Here is a 26457-nt window from a genome sequence, read left to right on the forward strand (position 1 = left end):
CCTCGCAGATTAGTCACATACCACTGCTCATTTAAGTATTGTTGCGCCAAACAATTTTCTCTTTGGGAGCAAGTGAGATTCGGATCCGTTGGACGCCTTCAAGATTTAAAAAAAAAAAATTAACAATGCTACAAGGTATTGTAAATGTTTTTCAGTTGGGCTAATTTTTGTGAATGCCGTATTTTTCAAGCCCCTTAGAGACAGGCTTTGCAGGAAACTTATCTGCATTTACAGGGAGAGGCATGCATCTTTGAGAAGGCTATGGATGGACTCTATAGGAAGGAAGCGACTCGTTTTCAGGTGTAATTCACCCCTTGCGTGTCTTTTTAAATCGCTGGCGATCCCGAGATAATGCAGGTTTTGTGCACGCACAGTATAAGATTTGCTGTAATTTGAGAGCTACTGGGGTCTGGAATGGATATTGTGGATGGATGTAAATGGATTGCTGAATTGCATCGTTTAGTTTGCACGGGGTGATTTGAAAGGGGTCAGCCTGGTGGGGGGATAGATTCTAGTCTTGGATGTGTTAATCTTGAAATAATAATTCCTGTGTTTCTTAAAGTCACATCATGAATTTCCTGTTTGGTACAATCTTCAGGGTAATTGAGGTTGTGCAATTGTATCCAGTCACAGATCATATTGCATTCTCCAGCTCAAACCTCGTGATTTATGTTGCTGATGGTACCAATCTTGACATCTTTTTCCTTTTTTTCCCCCTGGTATGGTTGTTTACATTTTAAGAGAATTTGTAGCTATTTTCTATCTATAACACAGCCTATTGCTTTGCTAATTTACAGAGCTCTCTATATTTAGTTTTCCTATTTGTCTTTTAAAAAATTTTTCTAGAGTATTTGTTTCTAATGATGTTTAAGCTTGAGTGACGTTTATGCCCAGAATCTCAACTGTGGAGAGTTGAGTGAACTTGAAGAGAACTGCCTGCAAGATCCTCGGTTCGTGTCAATAGCTCTGCACTGGCCCAGGAAGTCCAGACGCACAATGAAGTGCCATTGAAGGGGCCTTTGCGGTTCTTTAGCACTGTGCTCAATAGTCAGCAGTCTCTGGCAGTTGGAAGCAATTTTATAAACAGACTTGAAAAATATGTAGTGTGGGGTTGCAAGGCTAGTACAGTGGTAGGGTGCTTGTCTTGCACACAGGCCACCTGGACTCCATCCCTGCACCCCATACAGTCAGTTCCCCAAAGCACTGCCAGGAGTAACCCCTGAGCATTGCCCGTTGTGACCCCAAAACCAAGAAAAGAAATCATACCCACATTTTCAAAGGCATAAGGGGATATTCAGTGAAAACTCTCTCTTCCGTTCTTGCTCTCCAGCCGTCTTCCTTTTCTCCAAGGCAAGAAGAAACCACTGGCAAGTTCCTTTTGTGTCTTTCGAAGGAGCCAGAGTTTAGTTTGGTTTTTAGTAGTAGTTCTGCTAAAAGGAATTAAAATGGTGACCTTTATTTTGTTGGAGGAACTGAAATTATATGACCTTACATGGAATTACAAAATTATATGACAATTGACTGGAAACAGTTGTTGCCAGTTTTGGATAGAAAATTTCCAAAATTAAGTGTCTTACAAGTTATCTCAATCAGCTTAGTTATTTGAAGTTCTTTCTGTTAACTTTTCAGGCCCCTCAAGAACATCTTGAGGTGTCTTAGAAGATTCTGAGAGAATTGTTGGAGTATCCACTATTTTTCACCATCTTTAATCCTTTGAGAGCAGATTTGATTTTAGGGAATAGCAAAATCAAATGGAGTTAACTAATTTAGGGGACTTGGGCTCAAGTCTGCTGAGAAAGATTAGGCAATCAGGTTGTGGTACTGTTCTAGGTGAAATAGGAGTTGTAACTATAGAGTAATGACAGACTTTCTTGTACAACTTGTAGAACTGGATCTGAAAAAAAAAATTGTCTGAAAGTGTTTCAAGGAATGCAGCATCACTGAAGTACTAGTCAGTTTGTTTTGAAATGTGATATAATTCGGTGTGTAACTTTTAGCAATTTATTATAAGCCCATTTTCATTAAATACTGCTAAGTATATAGTAAAAAAAAAAAAAGCAAAAACCCAAGGAGTTTGGGCCAGGGAGCAGTGCATGTGTTGCATCTGGGAGCCCCAGGTTCTAGCCCTGACATTGCATGGTTCCCCAGCTCTGCAGGGATTGCCCCCCCTTCTAGTCCCCCCCCCCCCATTGCTGCGTGTGGTCAAAAAATCAAAGTATTTGGCTCAAAATTTGAGAATATTTCAGGTTTTACAAATGTGCCATTCAGAGGGTTAAAGGGAACTACACCAAGTTTCCGTTTTCAGGAACTTGGCGCATTGTATGTGAAGGGAAATGAAGCAAAATTGTTCAAGAATACATTGTTGCAAACCATTTTGATTTTGTGGTTTTAGGACCATGAGGCGGGGGATTCTTTGTGGTAAGTTTAAGGAAATGTAAACAGGAACTTCTGTGCCTTTCCTCTGGGTATGGTTCTTAGAGACCCTTGCACTTGAAAAGGTGTTGCAATTGAAAAGAGGGGTGTGGGCACTGGTAGTATTGTAACAGAAGGTGATAGGTGAGAATGATACTTAGTCCTTAGCAATATTGCTGTGGAACTTGACTCCAAAAGATTAGACTTCTGAGGTAAAGAGGCCTGAACAAAACAGCAAGATAGTACCTCAGAGAGCTTATAACCTATTGCAAATAATATATTTATTCGCTTATAATGTCTCAGACATCGTGCTATGCAGTTTATAGGCATCATCAGTATACCACATATCTCAAGACTCAAAGCCAGTGGCAAATTTTACTAAGAAATAAAATGTGGTTTCCCAAATAATTCGTGGAATGAGATTACATATAAAAATATAGTGCAAGTCGATGAAGCTAATTTTTCTTTTTTACTTTGAATGACCAGTCACCATTTTAAAACATTTTGAGGATGAACCAAGACACAAAAATGAAAATGTCATTTTGAGTATGCAAAGATGACTTCTTGGCTTCTAATTCACGAGTGGCATGGATTTACTTCTCTAATGGTGATAATCAGTTCAAGCTGATCTTCCTTCTCCCCCTTTGCCCTTCCACCTCCCTCCGTCCCTCCCTCCTTTCCTTCCTTCTTTCATTATCACACATGCAAGACTAGTGTTATACTACTGAGCCCCTACACATCCCCTATCTTCATTTGTTTTTCTTTATTTAAAAAAAGAAAAGGCATTATACTTACTTAACTACTTGTTACCAAGTAAGTGCCAACCAATACGAAATCTTTAAACAAGGGTATATATGTATTATTAATATATAGAGTGTTTTAAGAAAGAACTTAGTCAGGGGCCAGAAAAACAGTATAGCAGGTAGGGCTCTTGCCTTGCATGCAGCTGAACTGGGTTTGATCTCTGGCATCCCATATGGTCTCTGGAACCTACCAGGAGTGATCCCTGAGCGCAGAGCCTGGAGTAAGACCTGAGCACTGCCAGGTGTCTCCTGCCCCGAGAAAAGAAAGGAAGAAAGAACACTTGGTCACATTGACTATAAAGTCATATTCTATTTATTGAATGCCGTTTTCCTTGGTTTTTATTTAGAATAAGCCAGACTTCTGACTTTCCAATTCTGCCAGTTGAGTTTATCGGTACTGAGAAGTCCTCTGCTTTGATTTCTGTCCAGCTCGGCTTCAGAGATGACCCGTGTTTACTTAGTTTTTTACAGGCAACAGTGCAGGTAGGGCTGAGCCCTTGGGGCCCAGGTTTCAGAGGTGGGAGAATTCACTGGCCACATCACTCTCACTGTCGCAGCCACTGACTTTTTTATGGGATGTTTCAGTTTATAAAGTCTTTTCACACAAAGCATTATCGTCCAGTCCTTATTCTCTGTGAAGGTGGAATTAATAATCTCATTATATCGATGAGGAACTGGGTCTAGTCATTCATTAAAGAAATGGAATGGGACTGAAGAGAGAGTCCGGGGCGAAGGTGGTGCTCGCCTTGCATGCTGCCATCCCTGGTTTGGGGTTCCCCCCCCCCCATTCCTCCAAGCACTGGGAGTCGTCCCTGAGATCTCATCTCCAGTGTGGCCCAATCCCCTTCTCCCCCTCCCCCTCCTGGGGATGGGTAGGTAGGGACAGAAATGATAGATTTGTCAGTGTTACTTTGGTTTGGGTTCTGTGATATCAGCACTGGAGAGATCTCCTTTTCTGTTTATATAAGGTCTGAGCTTGTGTGATGAAAAAAGGTGTTGGCTGAAGTTACTTGGCAGAAGAGCTGTGATTGTAGGAATCCAATCCCGTCAGTGTCATTGTCTCGCTGATCTTACTACCTTACTTACTGCCTCACAGAAGCAGAGGTCAGAATCTTCGTAGAATTCATAAAACAAAGATGCTCTTTGCCCATACTGTTTTTTTTTTCCCTAAAGAAGAATTAAGCTTTATAAATAATTCCTGAATGTGTAGGTCTTATTATAGGGGAGAAGCAGAAACGACACCCCTTCTAAGCTTTTGGAAAGAAAGAGGTTTTTCTTTCCCTCTTTTCTGTAAAATTTGGTAGTGATCCAAGACGTGTTATTATTATAGTACTCAGAATAAACAAGTGAAACATTCCCCAAAACTATGTAAAGTGGCTTCCCCTGACTTGAAATTTTGTAATTACAACCTTATGTATCTGTATACTTGGAAATATTGCACATGTTTCTTTGGGACAAAACCGTCAAAACTGAACTTTGTTCGTGATTAGATTTCAGTCAGACAATTTTCCGGCGCCCATCCCTCCACCAGTGTACATTTCCCAGCACCAGTGTCCCCAAGTTCCTTTCCGTGTCCCTCCACACTCCCCCACCCCTCAGCCTGTCTCTGTTGCAGGGACTCTTCTCTCTCTGTCTCTCTCTCTCTGTCTCTGTCTCTCTCTCTCTCTCTCTCCTTTTGGGTGATGTGGTTTGCAATATTGACATTGAAAGGTTATCAAGAATATCCCTTTACCTACTTTTAACACTCAGATCTTGGCCAGTGTGATCATAAAACTAAACTCTTTAAACATTTATTTTCTTGTAAATTAAGCTTTCACGATTAGAAGTAGTTTGTCTTTGAACAGTGCTTTCATAACTTACTTGAGTTGAGGACATGAAATTAACTAGTTTTACAGTATTTCAGTCTTTTAATGATTGTGCTAGGGAGGAAGAAGATGGTGGTCCGTAAGTTCTGCTCTTGACACGTCGGTCATGGGTTCTGCTTTGCTTGACTCCCAGACTCAGTGTGGGGAGGAAAAAAAGTATAGAAGATGACTGCCAAAGGGTTTGCCTTAAGCAAATTGAGAGTTTTAGTGTCATTAAAAACAAACAGACAAACAAAAAACCCGAAACACCAAAACCACCAGATCCTGTAGTCTAGGATACAGGATTGTGATATCAGAGTGGGAGGAGTAGGAGGTCACGTGGGTCCTGAGGACGGGGCTCTATGTTACTGCATAACTGCTACGTCTGGTCTTCCTGTAGGAGTATAAATAAAATAGACCCCAAAATTTGGCCGTCAAACTGTATTCTAAGGAGGATGGAAGTAGATGATAATGACAACTTGCAATATGTCCGATGGCCCGTGCATGCGGAGAATGAGGCCAGGAAGAGGGAGGCCTGGTACGTGTCCTGTTCAGCAGGGCAGACTGGGTAGGTCGCTGTGACCGTGGCAATTTAGTGTTCAGCGATTTATTTATTTTTGTTTTGGGGGCCTATCCAACTGTGCCCAGGGCTTACTCCTGGCTCTGTAGTCAAAAATCACTCCTGGTGAGACCTGCAGGGTCCGTCTGGGGTGCCTGGGAATGACCCTGGGTTGGCCACATGCAAGGCCAGCGTCCTACCTGGCGTACTGTCATGCCAGCCCTCACTTCAGTTCTTGAAATAACTTGTGCTTACTTCCATTTTTTTCAGGTTTCTGTTGCCAAAAGGAAAGGAATAAAGAGATTAGTTTTTAGACTTCTGTTGACAAAAGGAGATTAGCTTGTTCGAAGGTTGAATGTCTTTTAACTTCTTTGGGCTTCTAAGGTTTTTCTTTTCATTGGCTCAAATTTTAAGTCATTTTTACCTTCCTTTATGATTTCTTTTATTTGGCCCTGTGTCTACTTTATGTTCCTTCACTCCCCCCCCATTCCAATAATTTTAGTAATAGATGGATATCATTCTTTTCTACATCTGAGGCTCTATGAACTTCTCCATTAACTTGGACAAGTCTTAAAGATTGAGAGATTCCATACATAGAAGACCTCTGAGGATACTGCCTTCCCTCCCTTCACAGATAAAAGCCTTTCTTGTTTTTTTTTTCCTTTTTGGGTCATACCTGGCAATGCACAGGTTGCTCCTGGCCCTGCACTCAGGAATTACTCCTGGTGGTGCTCCGGGGACCATATGGGATGCTGGGAATCGAACCCGGGTTGGCCGGCCAAGTGCAAGGCAAACGCCCTACCTGCTGTGCTATTGCTTCAGCCCCGCCTTCCTTGTTTTTCATGCAGACTATTCCCCTTTCACTGCCCCACTGGTTGCTGAAAATTAGTGTCCGCAACGCAGATTCCCATGGCAACAGAGCAAAAAGGTAATAGAACAAATGTTTGTTTTGTCTAGGACCTGCAGACTGGAACAACTTGGGACCCTGAACATGTTGGTTCCTGTCGCTTTGAACGATTGTTGTTGCAGAACGCTTGTTTGTCTCGGAACTTTCTCCCCTTAGCTCTTGTGCTTCACGTGAAGCCCATGGGGCCTTGACTTGAGGGAGGGGTGTGGTTTGCCTTCCCACCCTGTCATCTGCTCACAGATAGGCTCTGGTGGGTTTTCCCAGCTCATGTTCCTGAGTGCCCGTGTCACACGGCCACAGTACGTGGCCAAGGACTGGGCTGAGGGAGCACCGCAATTGTGTTTTTGTTTCCTTGAATTCAGTGTTACCAGCGCGAGGCACTGCATTTGGTATTTATAAAGATGGGGGGTGGCGGAAGAGGGCTGGAGTAATAGTATGGTGGTTGGGGCATTTGCCTTGTATGCAGCTGACTCGGGTTCTATGCCCTGGCATCTCATATAGTCTTCTGAGCACTGCCAGGAGTAATTCCTGAGCGCAGAGCCAGGAGTAACCCCTGAGCTAATTATAGGGTTTGGCCCAGAAGCCAAAACAAACAAAAAATAAAATTGGAAAAAGAATGAGTCCCTACCTTTGAAAAAAATGCTAATCTAGAAGGGAGGTTTTTCTGCTTCTTTGAGATTGCTTTGGAAGACTGTAGCTTTCCTGTTAGTTGCCATTCGGAATCTGCCATTATAATTCGGGAGCTTCCTTTAATGAAATGAGTTTGTTTTGAGGGGCAACACCTAGTGTTTTTTAGGGAGCCATGTGGTGCTGGGGATTGAACCTCAAGCTCCTTCCTGATTGTGTGCTCCAGCCCTTTATTCCATCTCCCTGACCCTTAGTTGTTATTATTATTATTATTATTATTACTTTTTTTAATAGAGGCTGCACCTGGCAGTGCTTGGGGTCTTGGAATCCTCCTGGCAGAGGGGTTCCAGGGCTACATGCTTTGGGGTGGAGGTGGGGCGTATGGCACTGGGGATCAAACTCAGGCCATTGCGCATCCTAGGCTCATCTTCTCTCGCCAGAGCTGTCTGCCCAGTCCCTGACGTCATCATTCAGATTCTCTTGAGTCTAGTGGCACACGAATCACTTTTTATATCTAGGGCAACACTCTGCAAGGCTGTGTGTTAGAAATCAGTGTCGGAAAATATGTGATGATTCAGATCTAGAAAGTGGTGACATCAATGTGCCCACAAACGTTCAGAACTTCTTTTGATCTGCTGCAGGCTTGAGAAGGCCCAGGGAGGCTCCTTTAGGGGAAGGAAGGTCCCCTAGACCTTTGTCCCATTCCTCTACGTCCTCTTGGGGTTGTGTCTCTGCCAAGACAGTTTTTCCACCTACAAACGAAATGCCTCCAGCTCTGCCTAGTCTGCCTGGTGACTACTTGCCGGCTGGCTTGGGAGGGTATATTGAACTTGGCTTTATTGTATTGCCTTATTCCTATAATAGACATGTAAGTTCTCTGAAAATAATTGCCTTATTTATTTATTTATTTTTTTTTGCCACACCAGGCAATGCTCAAGAGTTACTCCTGGCTCTGAACTCAGGGATCCCTCTGTCAGGGGCTAAGGGGATCCTGTGGGATGCTGGAGGGTCAAACCTGGGTTGGCTGCATGCAAGGCAAGTGCCCTCCCTGTTCTATTATAGCTCCAATCCCAGTTGCCTTTTTCTTTCTATTCTCTGTAGCTCCCTCTTCTGTAAAGTTCTTTATCTAGGGCAGTAGAGAGCATGAACCTTTTCGAATATAGATTTTCAAATTGCGTGTTTTTTCCTTCAGTCCCTTATGTGCTGGTGAAAACCTTATCTTTCTCATTTGGCATAATAAAACAGGGGGCCTAGCAGACAGCGCAAAGGACTGGAGCATGTGTGATGTTTAGAATTGGATCCCAGGCAGTTTTATCCTCTGAGCACCAGGTGTAGCCGTGAAGGCCCCTGAGTACCACTGAGTGTGCCCTGGTGACTCTGAGCACCTCTGGGTCTGGATAGTATCACCCGACCATTGAATTGGGTAGGCCAAGTGATGTCTGGGCTCTCTGAGCACTGTGTAGGAGCCCCACCCCCTGAGACTTAGGAAACATCTCTGTCTAATGATTAAATTGGAGTGTGATATTAGTGTTAGTACCTACTGTGATATACTTCCACTAACTTTCCTCTTTGATAGTATGTCTGCCTTGTATAACTTTCTGATTTCTAGTTTACTGTCCTGTGTCCTATGTCTTGAACAATCTGCTTTGAAATGAGCAGTCTGAACAAATGAACTAATCTTGAGGAGAAAGTGAGCAAACGCCCAATAAATTCGGAGAGCAGTTTGAGCATCTGCTGAACTATTTACATCCCAAATACAGCATCAGCAAGGGTAACGTGACTTATAGACGTGTTGGGTGGGAGAAATTTTTGTTACGGCGCTATCCTTGTGTAAGGATGTTGAGCAGAACTCCTGTGCCCTCTCAGCAGCAGCCCCTGGTGTGACAACAAAAAAATGCCTCTGGATGTTTGCTTCACATCCCCTGGGTGCAAAATTACCCTTGGCTGAGAACTCTTTATGGGACTGTGTGTTTAGATTGATTGGCCCTTAGTTAAAAAAGAAAGAAGAAGAAAACTAGAGAGAACAACTTTAATCTTTCATCTGCAGAACCTTAAAGTCCCATGTCTCTCTGTGCATTTATGTTCTTTTTGAATTTGTTGTCGAGACGCTCCTAATAGTGGCCTTGTTCCTAGATTGTATATTCAGTTTCTCATTTCTAAACTTAAGCTTAATAACGTTTAATCCTTTGAGTTCCAGGTATATTGAAATGTAATGTTTTTTGCTTTTTTTTGCTTCCCCTTGATTATTTTTCTACAAACTTGAGAATGATTTCAAATATGGAATTCCCACCTAGAAATGAATTCAATTTACATGCCTAAATAGTTCTGTGTGGGTGATACTGCCCAGACCCAGAGGTGAGCCGTATCATATGTAAAGATGCCACATCTTTACAAATTTTTTTTCTGGAGCTGGAACGATATAGCACAGCGGGTCAGGCCTTGTACGTGGCCGACCCGCGTTCGATTCCTCCGTCCCTCGGAGAGCCCGGCAAGCTACCCAGAGTATCCCACCCGCACAGCAAAGCCTGGCAAGCTCCCTGTGGCGTATTTGATATGCCAGAAACAGTAACAAGTCTCCCAATGAAGACATTACTGGTGCCCGTTCGAGCAAATTGATGAACAATGGGAGGACAGTGCTATAGTGCTTTATACATTTTAATGAATTCACTGTATTAGAATTCGTTAGTGTAACAGATTTCAATATAAATTTCCATTTTTTTCTTTCACTTTTTGGGTCACACCCAGCATTGCATAGGGGTTACTCCTGGCTCATGCACTCAGGAATTACTCCTGGTGGTGCTTGGGGGACCGTGTCGGATGCTGGGAATCGAACCCAGGTCGGTCGTGTACAAGGCAAATGCCCTACTCATTGTGCTGTCACTCCAGCCCCCCATTTTACTTTTAAAGATAAGTGAGATTGTGTTTCCCTTTTGAATCATTTTTTTTATTAGCTTTATAGGGGGATTAAAAAAATTGTCTGTTCTATTTCATTACCATTGAAAGAATGGTAAAAATCACTTCAAAGTACTCAGAGACTTGCCAGGTGATTTCTTATCTGGGAAATCCCAGATATCTTTTGAAGAAAATCTCATGCCTTCCTCTGTACTCTCCTGCTCTCTGGATGTTGTCATTACTCCTGTTTACACAGCACTCCACCTTTCTTGAGAAGTTCCCTCTCTCTCTGCCACTGGCTGTTCAATGCTTACTGCGCCTCCTTTTTGTGGCACAGAAAGTCAGCTAGCCAGTGCCAGTCCCGTAGCGTAAACTCCGAGAGCCTGAGTCTCAGCTTCTGCCAGTAACTTGGTTAATGTCAGCATCCATGAGGATTGTCTGAGGAATGAATGTAGCTTTTTATTTATTACTCTCAGCACTTAAGATTTCCTCTTAGATTAAGACATGTTGTGGTATTTTCCCCCTGTGTCTGGCCGTATATGATTAGTTGTGTGTGTGTGTGTGTGTGTGTGTGTGTGTGTGTGTGTGGTGTGTGTGTTGCAGGGGGTTGAGGGAGAGGGTGAACTGATCCCTGGGCCTCACACATACATGCAAGGTGCTTTATCACTGAGCTGTACCCCTAGGCCTGTTTTGGCTTTATGGCAGCATTCCTCCATGATAGATGCTATAGGGAAAGACCCATCTGAAACCCACTATTATATTTGTGTAAGGATGTTGATTAGGGCATTTAAACCACATTATACAGTGTCTCCTTGGTAAACATACAGGAGGAACTTTTCTCTGGTTTTATTGAGGGATTAATTATGCCTTCTTTAGTTCTCGGGTACCTGGTTGGTTTTTATAATATGGCCCCTGTGACTTCTAACTGGTTGTGTTCTTTTTTTTTTCTCCCCCCACCCTCCTTTACTGGTATTTAGAAAACACCTCATAATACCATCTGTATGCTTTGCCCACAAAATGTCTAATTCACTTATTTTCCATTTGCTCACTTGCTTTTTTATCAATTTGTTTATATATAGTTTCAGGCTGCTTTAAATTATTGTGGAATAAAGGAGAGCATATATCCATAAGTTTAGAAACTTAAATTATATATTCGGAAATGGGGGAATGTAGTAAGCTAGTTTTTTTTAACCAGTGGGAGGAGACCAGTGTGACTATATAACAAAGCATTCAGCTTTAAATGAATATTATTGTATGTTAGGCTCTGGATTGACCCAGGTAGATGAGTAACAGTGTCGTTATACTTGCCTTTACTTAATTTTATTTCTTCCTGTATTTTTAAACCATATTTAATTATTTTATCTGATTTTTGTCATGATTTATGATTTTGTAGAATGTGCGTTAATATTGTAATTTTGGAAGTATGCATATGAATTTGCAGTCAGGAGGCAGAAACTTTATGAAGCAATGTATCCTGGATTTTAGTTTAGAGAACTTGATCATTGTAAAGATAATTCCACTTTACGATGATGTTCACAAAAACAAGATTTGATTTGTAGCTATAATTTAAAAATACATAATTAAGAGGAATCTCCCCAACTGGCAGTAGTAGGAAGTGAATCAGTACAATAGAGGCAAAGCCAGTGATGAGTCCTGTTGTTGTCCGTATCCCTAGCAGTATGGCATGCCGGAATAAGAAGGATGGATTGAAACTACACAGACCTGGGTTTGAATCCCAGGTTATCTACTAGTTATCTGCTAGTCATATGACACTGGGCAAGGTGTCAGTGTTTCTGGTCATTTATTAGTTGGTTTGTTTGAAAGTCAGTATATCTCACAAAGTTAACGTAAGAATTTAAATCAAAGGCTGGAGCAATGGCACAGCGGGTAGGGCGCCTTGCACACGGCCGACGTGGACTCGATTCCCAGCATCCCCTATGGTTCCCTGAGCACAGCCAGGGGTAATTCCCGAGTGCAGAGCCAGGAATTGCATCTGATGCACACCTGTGCATCACCGGGTGGGACCCAAAAAGCAAAAAAAAGAATTTAAATCAAACAGTTCACAAACTGTATACCTAGCGCTGTCCCTCCGTTGTTCACTGATTTGCTTGAGCGGGCACCAATAACGTCTCCATTGTGAGACTTGTTACAGTTTTTGGCATATCGAATACGTTATCGGGAGCTTGCCAGGCTCTCCCAAGAGGAGCAGAGAAACTCTGAAAAAATAATTTTTTTTTCAGCACTCAGGTACTCATTGAATTTAAATTTTTATCCTTTTGAGTCTTTGATTGGTTTTTATGACATATTAGGTTGTCTTAATTTTTTTTAGGGTTTTCTGCTTTTGGAAATCAAAATACTCATTGTAGGTTGAAATATTTTCATTTTCTCCAGATACTGCTTTGGTAAGTTGTAGAAACAGCAGTTATATGCTTACAGAGCTAGGGGAGGGCATGGAGCTATATTACTCGCTTCAGCAGTTTCTGCTGTAGGGACTCACTTCCTAGATAAAGTAGAGAGCCGTGTTTTTGAATAATTCCTGTTTCTTTTTCTTCTTTTCATTTTGGTTTTTGGACCACACCTGGCCCAAGGCTTACTCCTGTCTGCACTCAGGGATCACTTCCGGTAGGCTTGGAAGACCTTATGGGGTGCTGGGAATTGAATCTGGGTCTGCCATGCCCAAGGCATGCACTCTACCCACTGTTTTTTTTTTTGGGGGGGGGGTCACACCTGGCGATGCTCAGGGATTACTCCTGGCTCTGCATTCAGGAATTACTCCTGGCGGTGCTCGGGGGACCATATGGGATGCTGGGAATTGAACCCGGGTCAGCTGCGTACAAGGCAAATGCCCTACTGGTTGTGCTATCGCTCCAGCGCCGCCCCCCCCCCCCCCCCCGTATTATTGATCCAATCTTTGTTTCTCTTTTTAAAGTAAACTGTGTTTTTAAAAGTGGGAGTGGATGTCTTCTGAAGTAAAAATTATTAATCTGTTCTAAGGAGGTCACACAGCTATGGGAAAAGCAACACAAATTAAGATGTTAATTATTACAGGCATATCATTTGAATGTGTGATTGAGTGAAATGGCCCTTCAGTAAAAGAACGATTTGAGTAGATTGTGGGAGAGCCTGGCAAGCTATGGAGAGTATCTCGCCTGCATGGAAAAGCCTGGCAAGCTACCTGTAACGTATTCAGTATGCCAAACGCAGTAACAAGTCTCATGATGGAGATGTTACTGGGCCTGCTTGAGCTAATCGATGAACAATGGAGGATAGTGCTACAGTGCTACAGATTGTTTAGCAAATTGAAAATGCTTACTGCTTAGAGGGATGGAGGATACAAATTTATATACTGTGGGTATAGTCATGTAAACATAATTTTAAAAGATGTAGAAGTATTATACTTGTATTAAAGTAAGAAAGAATATCTCTTTTTTAAGGTACTTCTTGTGCTTTAAATTTTACAAATGATCACTTGATCACTTGATAACCCGTTATTCATCAATTTGCTCGAGCGGGCGCCAGTAACGTCTCAATTCATCCCTGTTGGTTGCTAGCATAGCCCAGTGACATCTGCTCATTTTAGGAACATGAAGAGCCTGAAACCGATCGTTCAGGGTCTTGACGAAGAAGTCTGACCATCTCGTAGGTGGGCGTCCACGTGATCTTTTGACGTCCCGTGGAATCCAGTCGGTAATGGCTCTAGTCCAGCGGTTGTCTCTAAATCTCATTACGTGTCCAGCCCATCTGATTTTCGATGCCTTGGCAAACAAGACAGCGTCCCTGATTCTTGAGCGTTTTTTCTCTCATTTGAGTGAAGCTTGATACTCCAAGCATAGCTCTTTCTATTCCTCTTTGGGAGACCCGAATAGCATTCTCATCCTATTTTCGTAGGGCCCAGGTGTCTGAGGCCTATATTAATGCAGGAAGAACAGTGGAATCGAAGAGATGTGCTCGGAGCTGGAGGTTCTTCGTCCTCTTAGCTATTTCTTCAATGCTCTTGAAGGTGTTCCAAGCCACTCTCTTCTTCCTGCGCAACTCAGGTGTCAGGTCATTCGTCATGTTGACTTCTCGACCTAGGTACACATAACTGTTGCATTTGGAGATGGTCATTCCGTTGAGAGTGAATGGAACGTCAGGAACAAGACTGTTTCTCATGAACATTGTCTTTGTGAGATTCAGCTGTAATCCGACCTTTCCACACTTGCGGTCAGCATTTGTGCCACTTGGCTGATGTTTGGTGTTATTAGAACGATGCCATCAGCAAAGCGGAGGTGGTGTAGTTGCCGACCATTTACAAATTTACAAATGACCTTATTAAAAATATTAACTGAAAAATTAGAGGATAGAGAGAAATACAAAAAGCAAACATGTTAAAAGAATAGTTTTGCTGTTTCTTCTGTATATGTGTGTACAGACATACGTATGAGCCTTCATGTTCCACCCCTTACCCTTATAGTATCATTTATTACAGAAACTTGTTCTTTTTCTCATCAGTAATGTAACACGTGCCTGTTAGCAGGCAAAAATACTGACAGCTAGAAATATTATTTTGGTATTTGAGAATGCACTATTACTCAAAACTCTCCCCTTTTATAGGACATTAAGGTGGTAGTTTTGGGTTAAAAATATGCTGCAATGAAATCTTTGTTCTGAACCCCGTTTCCTCCCCCGCACCTACCCACTTCCTGTGCCCGGAACCCAGTTTTAAAATATTCAATTAATGATAATTTGGGGGAGTAGGTTTTTGTTCTTGTTGTTTTGTTTTGGGGTCACACCTGGCAATGGTCATGGACTTCTCCACACTTGGTTCCTGGGGGGTCAGCCCTGGTGGTACTCTGGGTACCATGTGGTACCGGGGGCTCCCGTGTGCGAAGGATGCATCACCCCACCCTCGCAATTTCAGTTAATGTTTATGTGAGTTAAAAAAACCACAATTATATATTTTTTAAACATAACTTTCAAAAAATTGCTTTTGAGTTGCACCCAACTGTGCTCTCAGGGATCAGTTGTGGCTGTATCGGGAACTGAACCCAGATTGTGTGCGAGGAAGTACTTAACCTCCTCTCCTCTCCTATCTTTCCGGCCCCTAACCTGACATTTTGGTGAGTAGTCAGCTGTCCATTCTGATTGAACACGCGTTGTTCTCGTGGTTCATCATCCCAGGGGAATGGTGAGTTCTCGGGTATCAGTACTGTGTTCGCAAAGAGGAACCCGTGAAGAAGATATTCTTGTAATATTGAGGAACTGATTTCTTTGTTTTGTATTTATGAGATGGGACATTGACTCTTACATTTTAGATTTCAGAGTCATGAGTGGTAGAATTTTAGGAAATAAGAATTCTCCTTAATAATGTGTTATATAGAGTGAAAGTTCTTTCGATTTTGTTTTTGGTTTTGGAGGGCTGTATCTGGTGATACTCAAGAGTCGTTCCTAATTTGTAGTGCTCTGGTGTTGAGGACCAAAGTCGGATGTCCTGCATGCAGAGCTTATGCTCCACTTCGTTGAGCTTTCTCTCTGTCTGGCCCAGACAGTGCTGTGCTATGAAAAACTTCTTGTCCTCTCTCGCGTGCGTAAGCTCTCGCTCTTACTCTCTTGCTTTCTCTCTTTTTTTAACTGCTGGTGGTGCTCAAGAGACCGAGCCCACGTTGGCTGCATTCCGGGCAAGCCCCCTTGCTGCCCTATCCCTCTGGCCCCTTGAATTACTTTTCGTTAATAGTATTCGAGTTTAAGACTTCAGGAAAAAATTTTCCTTAGGAAATGTTTTTCATAGGAAACATTTTTAGAAAAGAAACAAATTGTCCAATTAAAATATATCTTAAAAGTACTAAACAGCCAAACTGAGCTTGTTTTTTCATTATGATATGGTGATTAATAGTATATTAATGCTTGAAACACGGTACGTTTGATTTGAATCCTGTCTCTGCTCTTTTCTCCCTGTAGTGTAGGCACATCACTTAACTTCTTTGTGCCTCAGTTCTCTCGTCTGTAAAACGAGAAGAATAATTGGAATATCTTGTCATGATACTGGTCATTGAAGATGTTCATGCATGTGAAGATCATAAAGCAGTACCTCACAGCAAGCACTTAATAAATATGCTTTTTAGCATTAATACTGATTTCTTGCTAGGCATCGATTTGCTCAAGCGGGCCCAGTAACGTCTCCATCGGAGACTTTGTTATTACTGTGGCTGGAGCGATAGCACAGCAGGTAGGGCGTTCGCCTTACAAGCAGCCAACATGGCCGACCCGAGTTCGATTCCTCCGCCCTTCTCGGAGAGCCCGGCAAGCTACCGAGAGTATTCGATATGCCAGACACAGTAACAACAAAGTCTCCAATGGAGACGTTACTGGGCCCGCTCGAGCAAATCGACGATCAACGGGAGGGCCTTGCTAGGCATATTAAATTGATCAAAAGTGAGAGCGAGGCTTTTTCTTTCATATTCAAGGTAACATTATAAAATACATTTCTATACTTTTTGTTAAAGGCTGTAGCAGTGCACCATACATTATTGCCACGTACTCTGTAATCCAACAATGAATTACATGGAAATTACTTTCTGCCCTCAAGATGCTTGCAATGATTTGAAATCCAGACATTACTGTTTCTGAGATTTGAGCTGTGTCATGGGTCAGGCCTTTGCTAAACCCAGGACAAAAATTACATTTGTTGTTAACAAACAACATGCAGGTGAGATGATAAACAATACCTTGGTTTTATAGATGGGGCTAAGAGAGTTTAATTAACTTCCTCAAGGTTATATTGCTATTACGTGGCAGAACTGGAACTAAAACCCAGAGACAGATAACCAGATGGCAAAGCCTCAGCCCGTGCTATTTACTGCTCTGCTGGATGGTAAATAAACCTTACAATAAATGGTGATTATTGGGGTCTGTCGGGCACTCATTAATCCACGCCTGCTTTTCATCAAATAGACACAGGGGCAATAGAATCCAGTCAAATATAGATAAACATGTGTGCTTTACTAATGGAGAATGGGGCAAAGGGACACTCTGAGTGGGCTTCTCCACCCTCCCCCCGCAGTCCCTCAGCCACTGTTGGGTCCCCATAGGTGTGCTGGGAGGAGTAGAGAGAGAGGGCTGAGACTGGCAGAGGAGAGGAGAGGAAGGGGATGCTTCGTGGTTCCCCAGTGAGGGCTATCCATTTACCTCAAGTCAGGCAGTTACACCCCACCCCCCCTTCTGTCACTCTTGATGCCATGACTGGGGACCACAGCACTCAGGGCGTGGGGGAGTGGGAGGTGGTTCAAAGGTTTGTTGTAGTGCTTGTGAAAGTGCTTCCGGGTTGGGGGGGTCACACTCATTATTTCAGTGTGGACTCAAGCATGTTCTGGCTCTCTGGCTCACTAGGGTCACTGCAGGGCTCGCCATGTGCTTGCCGGAGGTTGGTGCCTCCGTGTAGTGCTCGCACATCTGTGGCCATCGTGTTTGCTGTGGGTCGCACACTTTCAGGTGTGCCACTCACCTACATCTCATTGCGTGCCAGAGATCTGGGAGTTCCCAGGTATCAGACTCGTCAGGGCTGTGCTTGGCACGTGGGGCCAGCGCCGGGCATCTGACACATGCTCTTCCCCGCTGGGCATTCGGAAGTCATCATTTGATGGAATCATAGTGGTGGCTTCCAAACTTACTGACTGCCAATTTCTTTTCAGAAAAAAGAAAAAGCCACTCAGCCTGCCGCTCCCCTCCCCCAAGTCTACCTTCTTTAAATGAAAATAACAGGCACTCCCCGTTGTACCTATCCCCCTGTTTTCCAGCACCCCTGTGGGGGGGGGGGTGCAGTATCCCCACCTTGGGAAAGAATGGTTTGTAGAAACAAGGCGAGTGGAAGAGAGACAATCCCCCAGTTCCCTACTTGGGATTAGCAGCAGGGAAATGAGAGTGTGACTGAGACTAACTTCTTGAGACCTTCCAGACACACAGAGATGTGTCCTTAAGCCAGTGCTTTAAGGATAAGCCGTGGGATGGAATGGAGGCGCAGTGCTGTGGGTGTGCATTTGTGTGCATGCTTGCGTGTGCACACGAGAAAGGGAACATGGGGGATGGAACGAATTGCATTTCAGAAACCAGGAACAGCCTGTTTGAAGAGTTGAAGGAACTGAAAGGATCAGCAGCGTTTGCGACGTGCCTGCCTGAAGGGAAGGAAGGAGTATCACAGGGACAGGAGACGGTAGCCGTTGCTCATTAGGTCCCTTGAGTCTTGTTGGCTGTGATAAGAAATTTGCTTTTTATCTTGTTTGGTCAAGGAAATTGAAATAGGGGTAGTGTGCTCCAATATATCTTGAAGAGATTGTATTGGATGTTTGTGACGAGCATATTAATACAGTTAAGACTGGAAGAGGAATACTAGAGTACTAGAGTTCTTGGTGCTTGGAACCTCCTAAGCTTCAGAGGCTTAAGTGTTTTTCACATGGTGTTGTCAGGTGAGCATTTAGACTTAGAGAAGCTATTTCAACGAGGAACCTAGTTTTGATTTATAGGTGGCATCTAATTTACAGTTGTAGCCCGGCAAACTACTGAGAGTATCTCGCCCGCACGGCAAAGCCAGGCAAGCTCCTCGTGACGTATTCAGTGTGCCAAAAACAGTAACAACAAGTCTCACAATTTGTTGTGAGATGTTACTGGTGCCCGCTCAAGCAAATTGATGAACAACGGGAGGACAGTGCTACAGTGCTACAGGTATACATCAGGTCAAGTAGAAGTAGTTCCTGTGCTGTCCCATAAGAGCTCCATCACGGATTTTCATTAGAGAAAACGTAGGAAATGCAGACAAAAAGCACCATTGTAGAGGTCAAGGAAAACCAGTAGAATGTGCTGAGGTGAACTCCACGAGGAAGAGTGTTTAGAGAAAGGGGAAGTGGTTAATCATGCCATTTGCTGCTTCAGAAAAAGCGGCCACTAGATTTAGCAACACAAGTCTTTGGGTGTGTGTGTGGTATTGGTGAGGGCCAGACCCAGGGTCTCACATGTGTGAGGCTTTGCTCTCTTGCTGGACTACATCCCAGCCTTAGCACAAACCGTCAGTGACCACAAGAACAGCAGGGCACTGGTGCTGTAGAGAATGAGAGTCATGGCAGCAAGCCAGTGGCGCAGATCTGTGCCTGCCTTTCTTTCTTTCTTTCTTTCTTTCTTTCTTTCTTTCTTTCTTTCTTTTTGGGTCACAACTGGTGATACACGGGTTATTCCTGGCTCTGCAGTCAGGAATTACTCCTGGCAGTGCTCGGGGGACCATATGGGATGCTGGGAATCGAAACCAGGTCGGCTGTGTGCAAGGCAAACGCCCTATCCTCTGTGCTATCACCCCAGCCCCCGATCTGTGCTTTTCAAGCATGAAGATGTACATGAATTACCTACATAACTCATGTAATCAGGGCTCAGTATGTGTTAGAATTAGGCGGTGGACTTGATACAAGGTTATTAGACCCACTTCATGGTTTCTGATTTAGAATGTGCCGGGTGTTCCCTGAGAATTTGCTTTTCTTATAAGTTCCCAGGTGATAAATAAGTAATCTAGGAGGTACTCTGAGTACTAGTAGGAAATTTTCCTTGTGATGGAGAGGTGTCGTGGGAAATTTTGCTGGTTGAAGTGGGAAATAACTGGAGCATAATTACGCTTACAAGAACGATCTAGTTGATGGGGGAGAAACCAGAAGAGGGAGGGATAAAGGAACGAGTCCTTGAAAAGATGAGGGAGGTGCTCTGAAGTTTTCATTGAAATTTTACATTTGGGGCGGGGGGGGGGGGGCGGAGGGGATATCATTTGGCCAAATCTGGCTGTGCTCAGGGATCGCTTACTGTTGGGGCATGGGAACCATATGTTGTCTTGGGGATTGAGCCCAGGTTGACCATGTGCAAGGAAAGCACCTTTTAAATTTTTTTTTTTTTTAATTTGTAAGAAAGCATATGCCCTTGGTTATAGCAAGAGATGACGTAAAGAAGATGGGTTTGCAAGTTCACTCTTTGTTTTTAGGAGGATGCCCAGCAGTGCTTTGGGACTTCTGCTGCAGTGCTTGGTGTTCACTCCTAGTGTCATTTCTAGTGGGGACTCTGTAAGGTGTCTCATGTACAGAGCACATGTTCCACCCCGTTGAGTTGTTGCATCTATCTCTGGAGTTCCCTTTGGGTAGTTTCAATTTTCTCAATAAAGGCAAGAGCACTTAGGGCAAACCAGAGGCTTGAGGAAAGACATGGCGTCAAATGACGAGTTTGGGTAGGAAAGTGAACTTAATAGGAAAAAAGTGACAGCACTGAAAGTCTCATTTGAGGTTAAGGTTAGAAATTGAGATGAAAACCAGTCTCTCTGAGGGTGCATTCTTTTTCCTTGAACCAAAGTTTGTTCTGCGATGCATGTATACGGGGAGCATCAAATAGTTGGGATTCCCCAAAGCTAGACTTAACTCAGGTGAGAGAGAGTTAAGTCTAGAGAGAGGGAGATGCAGGGAATGGTGTGTCCGTTGGCTGTGAAGGGCAGTGAAGTCAGGACAGGGTGAAGCCAGGAACAAGGACGATGAGCTCAACAGTAACTGTTGTCAGGGTATAAGTCAGCGCAAAGTAAACTCACAGGGGCAGGAGGTTTTTGATGGAGAAACCAAGAGCTGGTATTCAGATTTCTGTAGGCAGAGCAGTTTTGGGGTGATGATAGAGACCCTGGGTGTGACCATGAAGATGACTGGATGGGGTGGGACTTCCTGGAGAGGTCAGGAAACTCAGAGACCAGGAGTTGCCTGTGCCCTCCACCTGGATGTTGGATTTGCCAAGAATGATGACAAGTTGGAACTGGAGAGAGACTTGGAGTTGGGAGCGGACTTTTCAGTGAGTGATGGAAAATTCCAGTGCATCACTGCAGCCAAGAAGTAGAAATGGGCATGAGCAGGGGAGGTTGTCGAACAGGAAAGTTACAGTCTGGAAGCGGTAATATTTGAGTGCGGGTACACCAGAAGCGGGAGACTTCCCTCAAAGGCAGGGGAAATACGAGTAGTGTTTGAAGGTAATAGTGATAGCAGTGGAAGAGGTGACTGATTTCCAGGCTCTTATCACGACGGGGAGTTGAGCGGGGACGTAATATAAATGTTTGAGAGAAGCGAGGGGGAGTGGCATAAGTACAGTCCCAGGAGAAAGAGTTTGGTGGCAATCGATCTGAAAGTCCGGGCTCCCCATTAGATACTGAGATAAATGGGAAGATGAGGCACAATAGCATTAGTCCAGTCTCTAAAAATAAAAAAAAAATGCACATCGAGTGTCTTGCTGCAGGTGTCTTACATGATCTAGACACTGCCTTACCTCATTCTTTTCTTCTCTTCCCTTGCTCTGTGCTCCAACATACCGTCTTTCTCCCGCTTCCTCTCCTTTTCTCTTGTTGGCATGCACTCTCCTGATGGCAGCTAGTCAAATAGCTGCTAGCATGAGCTTTGGGTCCAGACCCCCTTCTCCCCCCCATTTCTGCCATCTCTAGCTTTGTAACTGTAGGTTATTTAATCCCTGGTTTTGGTGTCTTTATGTAAATAGGGGGATGGAAACAGTAATTCACTTCATGTGTGAGTTGGGATTAAAAAATTTACTATTATGTTTTGGTTTTGGTTTTGTTATGGATTTTTGGACCACATGTGGCAGTGCTCAACTTACCCCTGGCTCTGTGTCCATGCTTGGGGATCACTCCTGGTGCGGCTCCTCAGACGTTATGGGTTGCTGGGGGTCAAACCTAGGCTGATTGCATGCAAAGCACATGCCTTACCTGTTGTACTACCTCTCTGGCCCAAAGCATTTTTAAAAATTACTGTATGATAGGGCAGTTGTTCGTGTGCAGCAAAGACTCTTACAGTAAGAGTCAATAATAGTTTTTTTCCTCTGCTTGAAGTTCTCTTCCCTGTTTCTTGATTGGTTACTGTTTTCTCCTCATTCCATTGTCTCAGCTTAAAAGTCTGTGCTCTGTGCACTGGTGGAGGGATGGGTGTTTGATCATTGTGTGATTGTAACCGAAATATGAAAGCTTGTAACTATCTCACAGTGATTCAGTAAAATTTAAAAAAAAAGTTATGTCATTGAAAATATTCTTATTGATAAAGAACAGTATTGAATCTTAAAAAAAAAAAAGTCTGTGCTCAGGTAATCTAGGTAAAATCTACTTTACCAAATAAAATAGTGTAATGGGATACAGTGACACAGAGCCACTGGTAAATTTACTTTACCTAACCAGTCACTGTGTGTCATTCTTTATCTTATTACACTATTTTGTTTGGTTATTGCATCATCACTGTTTGATATTATTTTACTAGCCTGTTCTTCCCATTCCTGTAAACAATGTATTGACTTGCTCCCTACTATAACTCAGCTTCTCAAAAATACCAAAAACCGGGGCTGGAGCAATAGCACAGCAGGTAGGGCATTTTCCTTGCACTGAGCTGACCTGGGTTTGATTCCCAACATCCCACATGGTCCCCTGAGCACCACCAGGAGCAATTCCTGAGTGCAGAGCCCAGGAGTAACCCCAGTGCATCGCTGGGTGTGATCCAAAAAGCAAAAAAAAAAAAAAAAGGTACCAAAACCTTTGTGGGTACTTGGATTTTTATGTCAATGTCTTGAAAATAGGGTTGTAAAGAAGACAAAATCAGACATGGGGGATGGATCAAACAAATTAGAACTTGAAACTTTAAAAAATTTTCTAATAATAAAGTAGCCTTAATTTAAATATTTCAAAATGAGTAAATCACTACAGTTAGTAACTTACTAATTTTGAAAGAGTGCTTTTAGTAATGGCTATTTTTCTTTTTTTCTGTTTTTCTTAGTGCTGCATTTGACACCAAAACTGGGTTGCGTGTGGCAGTGAAGAAGCTCTCCAGACCGTTTCAGTCTATTATTCATGCCAAGAGGACCTACAGAGAACTGCGGTTACTTAAACATATGAAACATGAAAATGTAAGTTGTCTTTCAAGGAAGATCAGATTCTTCTCTTTTATAGACTGAAAAAAAAAATGCTCTCACTACTACAAATACACATTAGCATGCATCAGGCTTGGGACCCTGCCTCTGTCAGTCACTGAAGAAAGCCCTGAAATGTAATTGGTACATCTTCCTGGAATTCTCCTTGTACTTGTACTCTAAGATTTTAGTTTAGTTTTATGTAAAAAGCAGTTTCATCTCAGGCACTGTGATTGGTGGTACTGTTATAGGTAGGTCGAGTTTCTTGAAAACAGCATCCCATCACTATATATAGCAGAGTCTGCTTTCCTCCACCTTTGTCTTGGTATCAACCCCCCCCTTCCCTCCTGCCTTCAGAGGCTTTTAGAGGGGTAGCATCTATTGTTGTTTTTTTCCTTTTTGGGTAACACCCAGCGATGCCCAGGGGTTACTCCTGGCTCTGCACTCTGGAATTACTCCTGGGGGTGCTTGGGGGACCATATGGAATTCTGGGGATTGAACTCGGGTAGGCCGAGTGCAAGGCAAATGTCATTCCCACTGTACTGCCCCTAGAGGGGTAGCATTGAGAAGACTTTAAATGAAAAAAGATGTTCCGAAGTATAGTACAAAATTCACCCGAATCTTTAGGTTAGTTTTATCGTAGTGCGGATTGGCCATGCTAGGCAAATGCTCTGTTGCTGAACTACAACCCTTGGCCTAAGACATTTTAATAAAGAGAAATTGTTAGAAAGGAATTTTGTTTTATTAGCCTGGCTTCCTTAAGCCTATATTATCAGAGTTTGGAGACTATTTTTGTTGTCAAGGGTTATTTCAGTGCAAAAAATTTGAGGGAGTGATAGCACAGCGGGTAGAGCGTTTGCCTTGCACGCGGCTGACCCGGGTTTGATTCCCAGCATCCCATATGGTCCCCCAAGGACTGCTAGGCGTAGTTCCTGAGTGCATGAGCCAGGAGTAAACCCTGTGCATCACCGGGTGTGACCCAAAAAGCAAAAAAAAAAAAAAAAATCTGAGGGAGAGTGGCTTACTCTCTAAAAGTCCTATCAAGGATGGATATTATTTTATGTATAATTTCATGCTGTAGTTTTTTTTAACCTTCAAATGCAGATTTTCCAGATTCAAATATTCCTATAAATAAGACAAAAAATATTATTAGATATAGGTTAGGTAGCACTGTAGCACTGTCCTCGCATTGTTCATCGATTTGCTCTAGAGCGCCCAGTAATGTCTCCATTGTGAGACTACTGGTTTTGTTTTTTTGGGGGGCATATTAAGTATGTCACGGGTAGCTTGGCAGGCTATACCGTGAGGGCGGGATACTCTTGGTAGCTTGCCGGGCTCTCCGAAAGGGGTGGAGGAATCGAACCCGGGTTGGCTGTGTGCAAAGCAAAAACGCCCTACCCACTGTGCTATGTCCAGCCCATAAGTTAGGTATAATTTATTATATTTAGGAAACTTATTAAACTTTCCGTGATTAATAAGATAAAAAATGTTTTCTATCAGTTTGAGAATTGAGAACTCTGTCATTCTACAAAGAAAGCATCTTACTTGCTTTATCATCTTTCCAGCTTCAAGAATTTATATATATATATATATTTTTTTTCTTTTTAGGTCACACTCAGTGATGCTCAGGCGTTACTCCTGGCTCTGCATTCAGGAGTTACTCCTGGCAGTGCTTGGGGGACCATATGTGATGCCAGGGTTTGTATCCAGGTCAGCCGTGTGCAAGGCACATGCTCTGCCTGCTGTACTATCATTCCGGCCCCGAGAATTCATATAATTTCTGTACAAAAAGAACTATTCCTAGCAATGGCCGTGGAAATATTTAAAGTCATTTTACCTTGTTGATACTGTGAAGGAAAAAAAATTCAAAATCTATGAATCTATCACTTGGCTCTTCAGACTTTTTTTCTGTTTGAAAACTGAAGCTTTTCAGAGCAGAGGCATTACACAGGCTTAAGGTGCTTGCCTTGCGTGTGGCTGACCCACTTTGATCCCTGGCATTGCTTGTGGATCTCTGAGCTTCACCAGGAGGGATGCTGAGTACAGAGCCAGGAGCAAACCCTGAGCGTAGCTGGGTGTGACCCCAAAATCAAGAAAATTGAAGCTTTTCCCTATAGTAAAAAAAAAAAAACAAACCTACAGTAAATGACACTTTACTTAATATACTTTTGTATCACTAAGTAGAGCTTTATTCTAAATAGTAAACAGAATGTTGGGGCCGGGAGATAGCTCAGAGGCCCTGGAGCAGATGCTGTGCAGCCTGGAGTCCCAGGTTCAGACTTTAACACCTACAGGCCCCTGAGCATGGCAGGAGTGACCGCTGAGCAGTGCTAAAGAATGCTAAGACTTCATTTTGGAGTTGGATTATGGATGCTGTTGTAATCATTTGGCAGTTTTCTTATTCTCCTGTTTCATTTTTATTTGTACCATTGAGAAAACCACTTTTTTCACAGGTTTCTGTTTCTGGGTATAATTTTCCATGACTATCCGTATGATTTCCCCCCAGTGACAGCATATTTATTTGGGAATAATAGTTACAAAATTACTCCTGTGAACCTGACGGGTTTGTTTGTTTGTTTGGTACACGCAGCAGTATTTAGGGTTAACTGCTGGCTTTGTGCTCAGGGATCAGCCTGGAAGGTCTTAGGGGATGAGATGGGGAGTCAGGGGTTGAACCTGGGTCAGCCACTGGCAAGGCAAGTGTCCTACCTCTTATGTATCACTCCAACCCTAGTCCTGAGTTTTTAAAAAGTTTAATACAGAGCAGCATGTTTCCTAACCATTGATGTGTTTATGAGAAGTTGAGATAATATGGAATAGCTGACAGGAAGAACTTGATTCTACGGTTTGTATAAACCGTATAAGATTGACCTGACAGCTTAACTGCTGCATATACACTCACACACACACACACACACACACACACACACACACACACACGTGTACATATTTTAATATGTAATATATATTTTAATACAGTATATGTACTGTTCTTAAATGTCATACAGTATGTACACTGTTATTTATGAATATCATTAATAAACATTAATAAATGTGACAGAGACTGATCGCTCTATAATATTAAAAATACTTTGATATAAAATGCAAGCCAAACGTTTATGGAACCCTGAAACACCTCCATGAGACTTGGGATCCATTGATGTTGCCTCTGCTTATTTAAGAACATGTGGGTTTAGGGCTAGAGCAGTAAGTAGGGTGGATAGGGCGCTTGCCTTGCACGCAGCCGATCTCCATCTCCGTTTGATCTCTGGCACCACCTGATTCTCCAGCCCCACTCGGAGGGATCCCTGAGTGCAGGGCCGGGAGTACGCGTTGAGCACTGCTGCTGTGGCCCAGAAAAACAAAACCAAAAGCAAAGAATAGATGGGTTTTGAAGATGTCATTGTCCTATTTTGTTTTGCTTTTCTTCATTTAAGCCATTGTTTAGGGCAAAAATTATTTGTGTTATCTGAATTTGGCATT

General features: G+C 43.0%; 1 protein-coding gene across 3 annotated transcripts in view; it reads left to right on the top strand.

The window, feature by feature from the left end:
* The window catches only part of MAPK14 (mitogen-activated protein kinase 14), an 81036-nt gene that overhangs the window by 1011 nt on the left and 53568 nt on the right, over positions 1-26457 (top strand). For all 3 annotated transcript variants that reach the window (XM_056132373.1, XM_056132376.1, XM_056132374.1), the window contains exon 2: positions 22842-22971. In XM_056132373.1, the coding sequence (XP_055988348.1) occupies positions 22842-22971 (130 nt within the window). The remainder of the gene's footprint in view (positions 1-22841; positions 22972-26457) is intronic.

This window comes from Sorex fumeus, unplaced genomic scaffold (genome assembly GCF_029834395.1).
Source record: "Sorex fumeus unplaced genomic scaffold, SorFum_2.1 ptg000094l, whole genome shotgun sequence".
Taxonomy (NCBI): Eukaryota; Metazoa; Chordata; class Mammalia; order Eulipotyphla; family Soricidae; genus Sorex; species Sorex fumeus.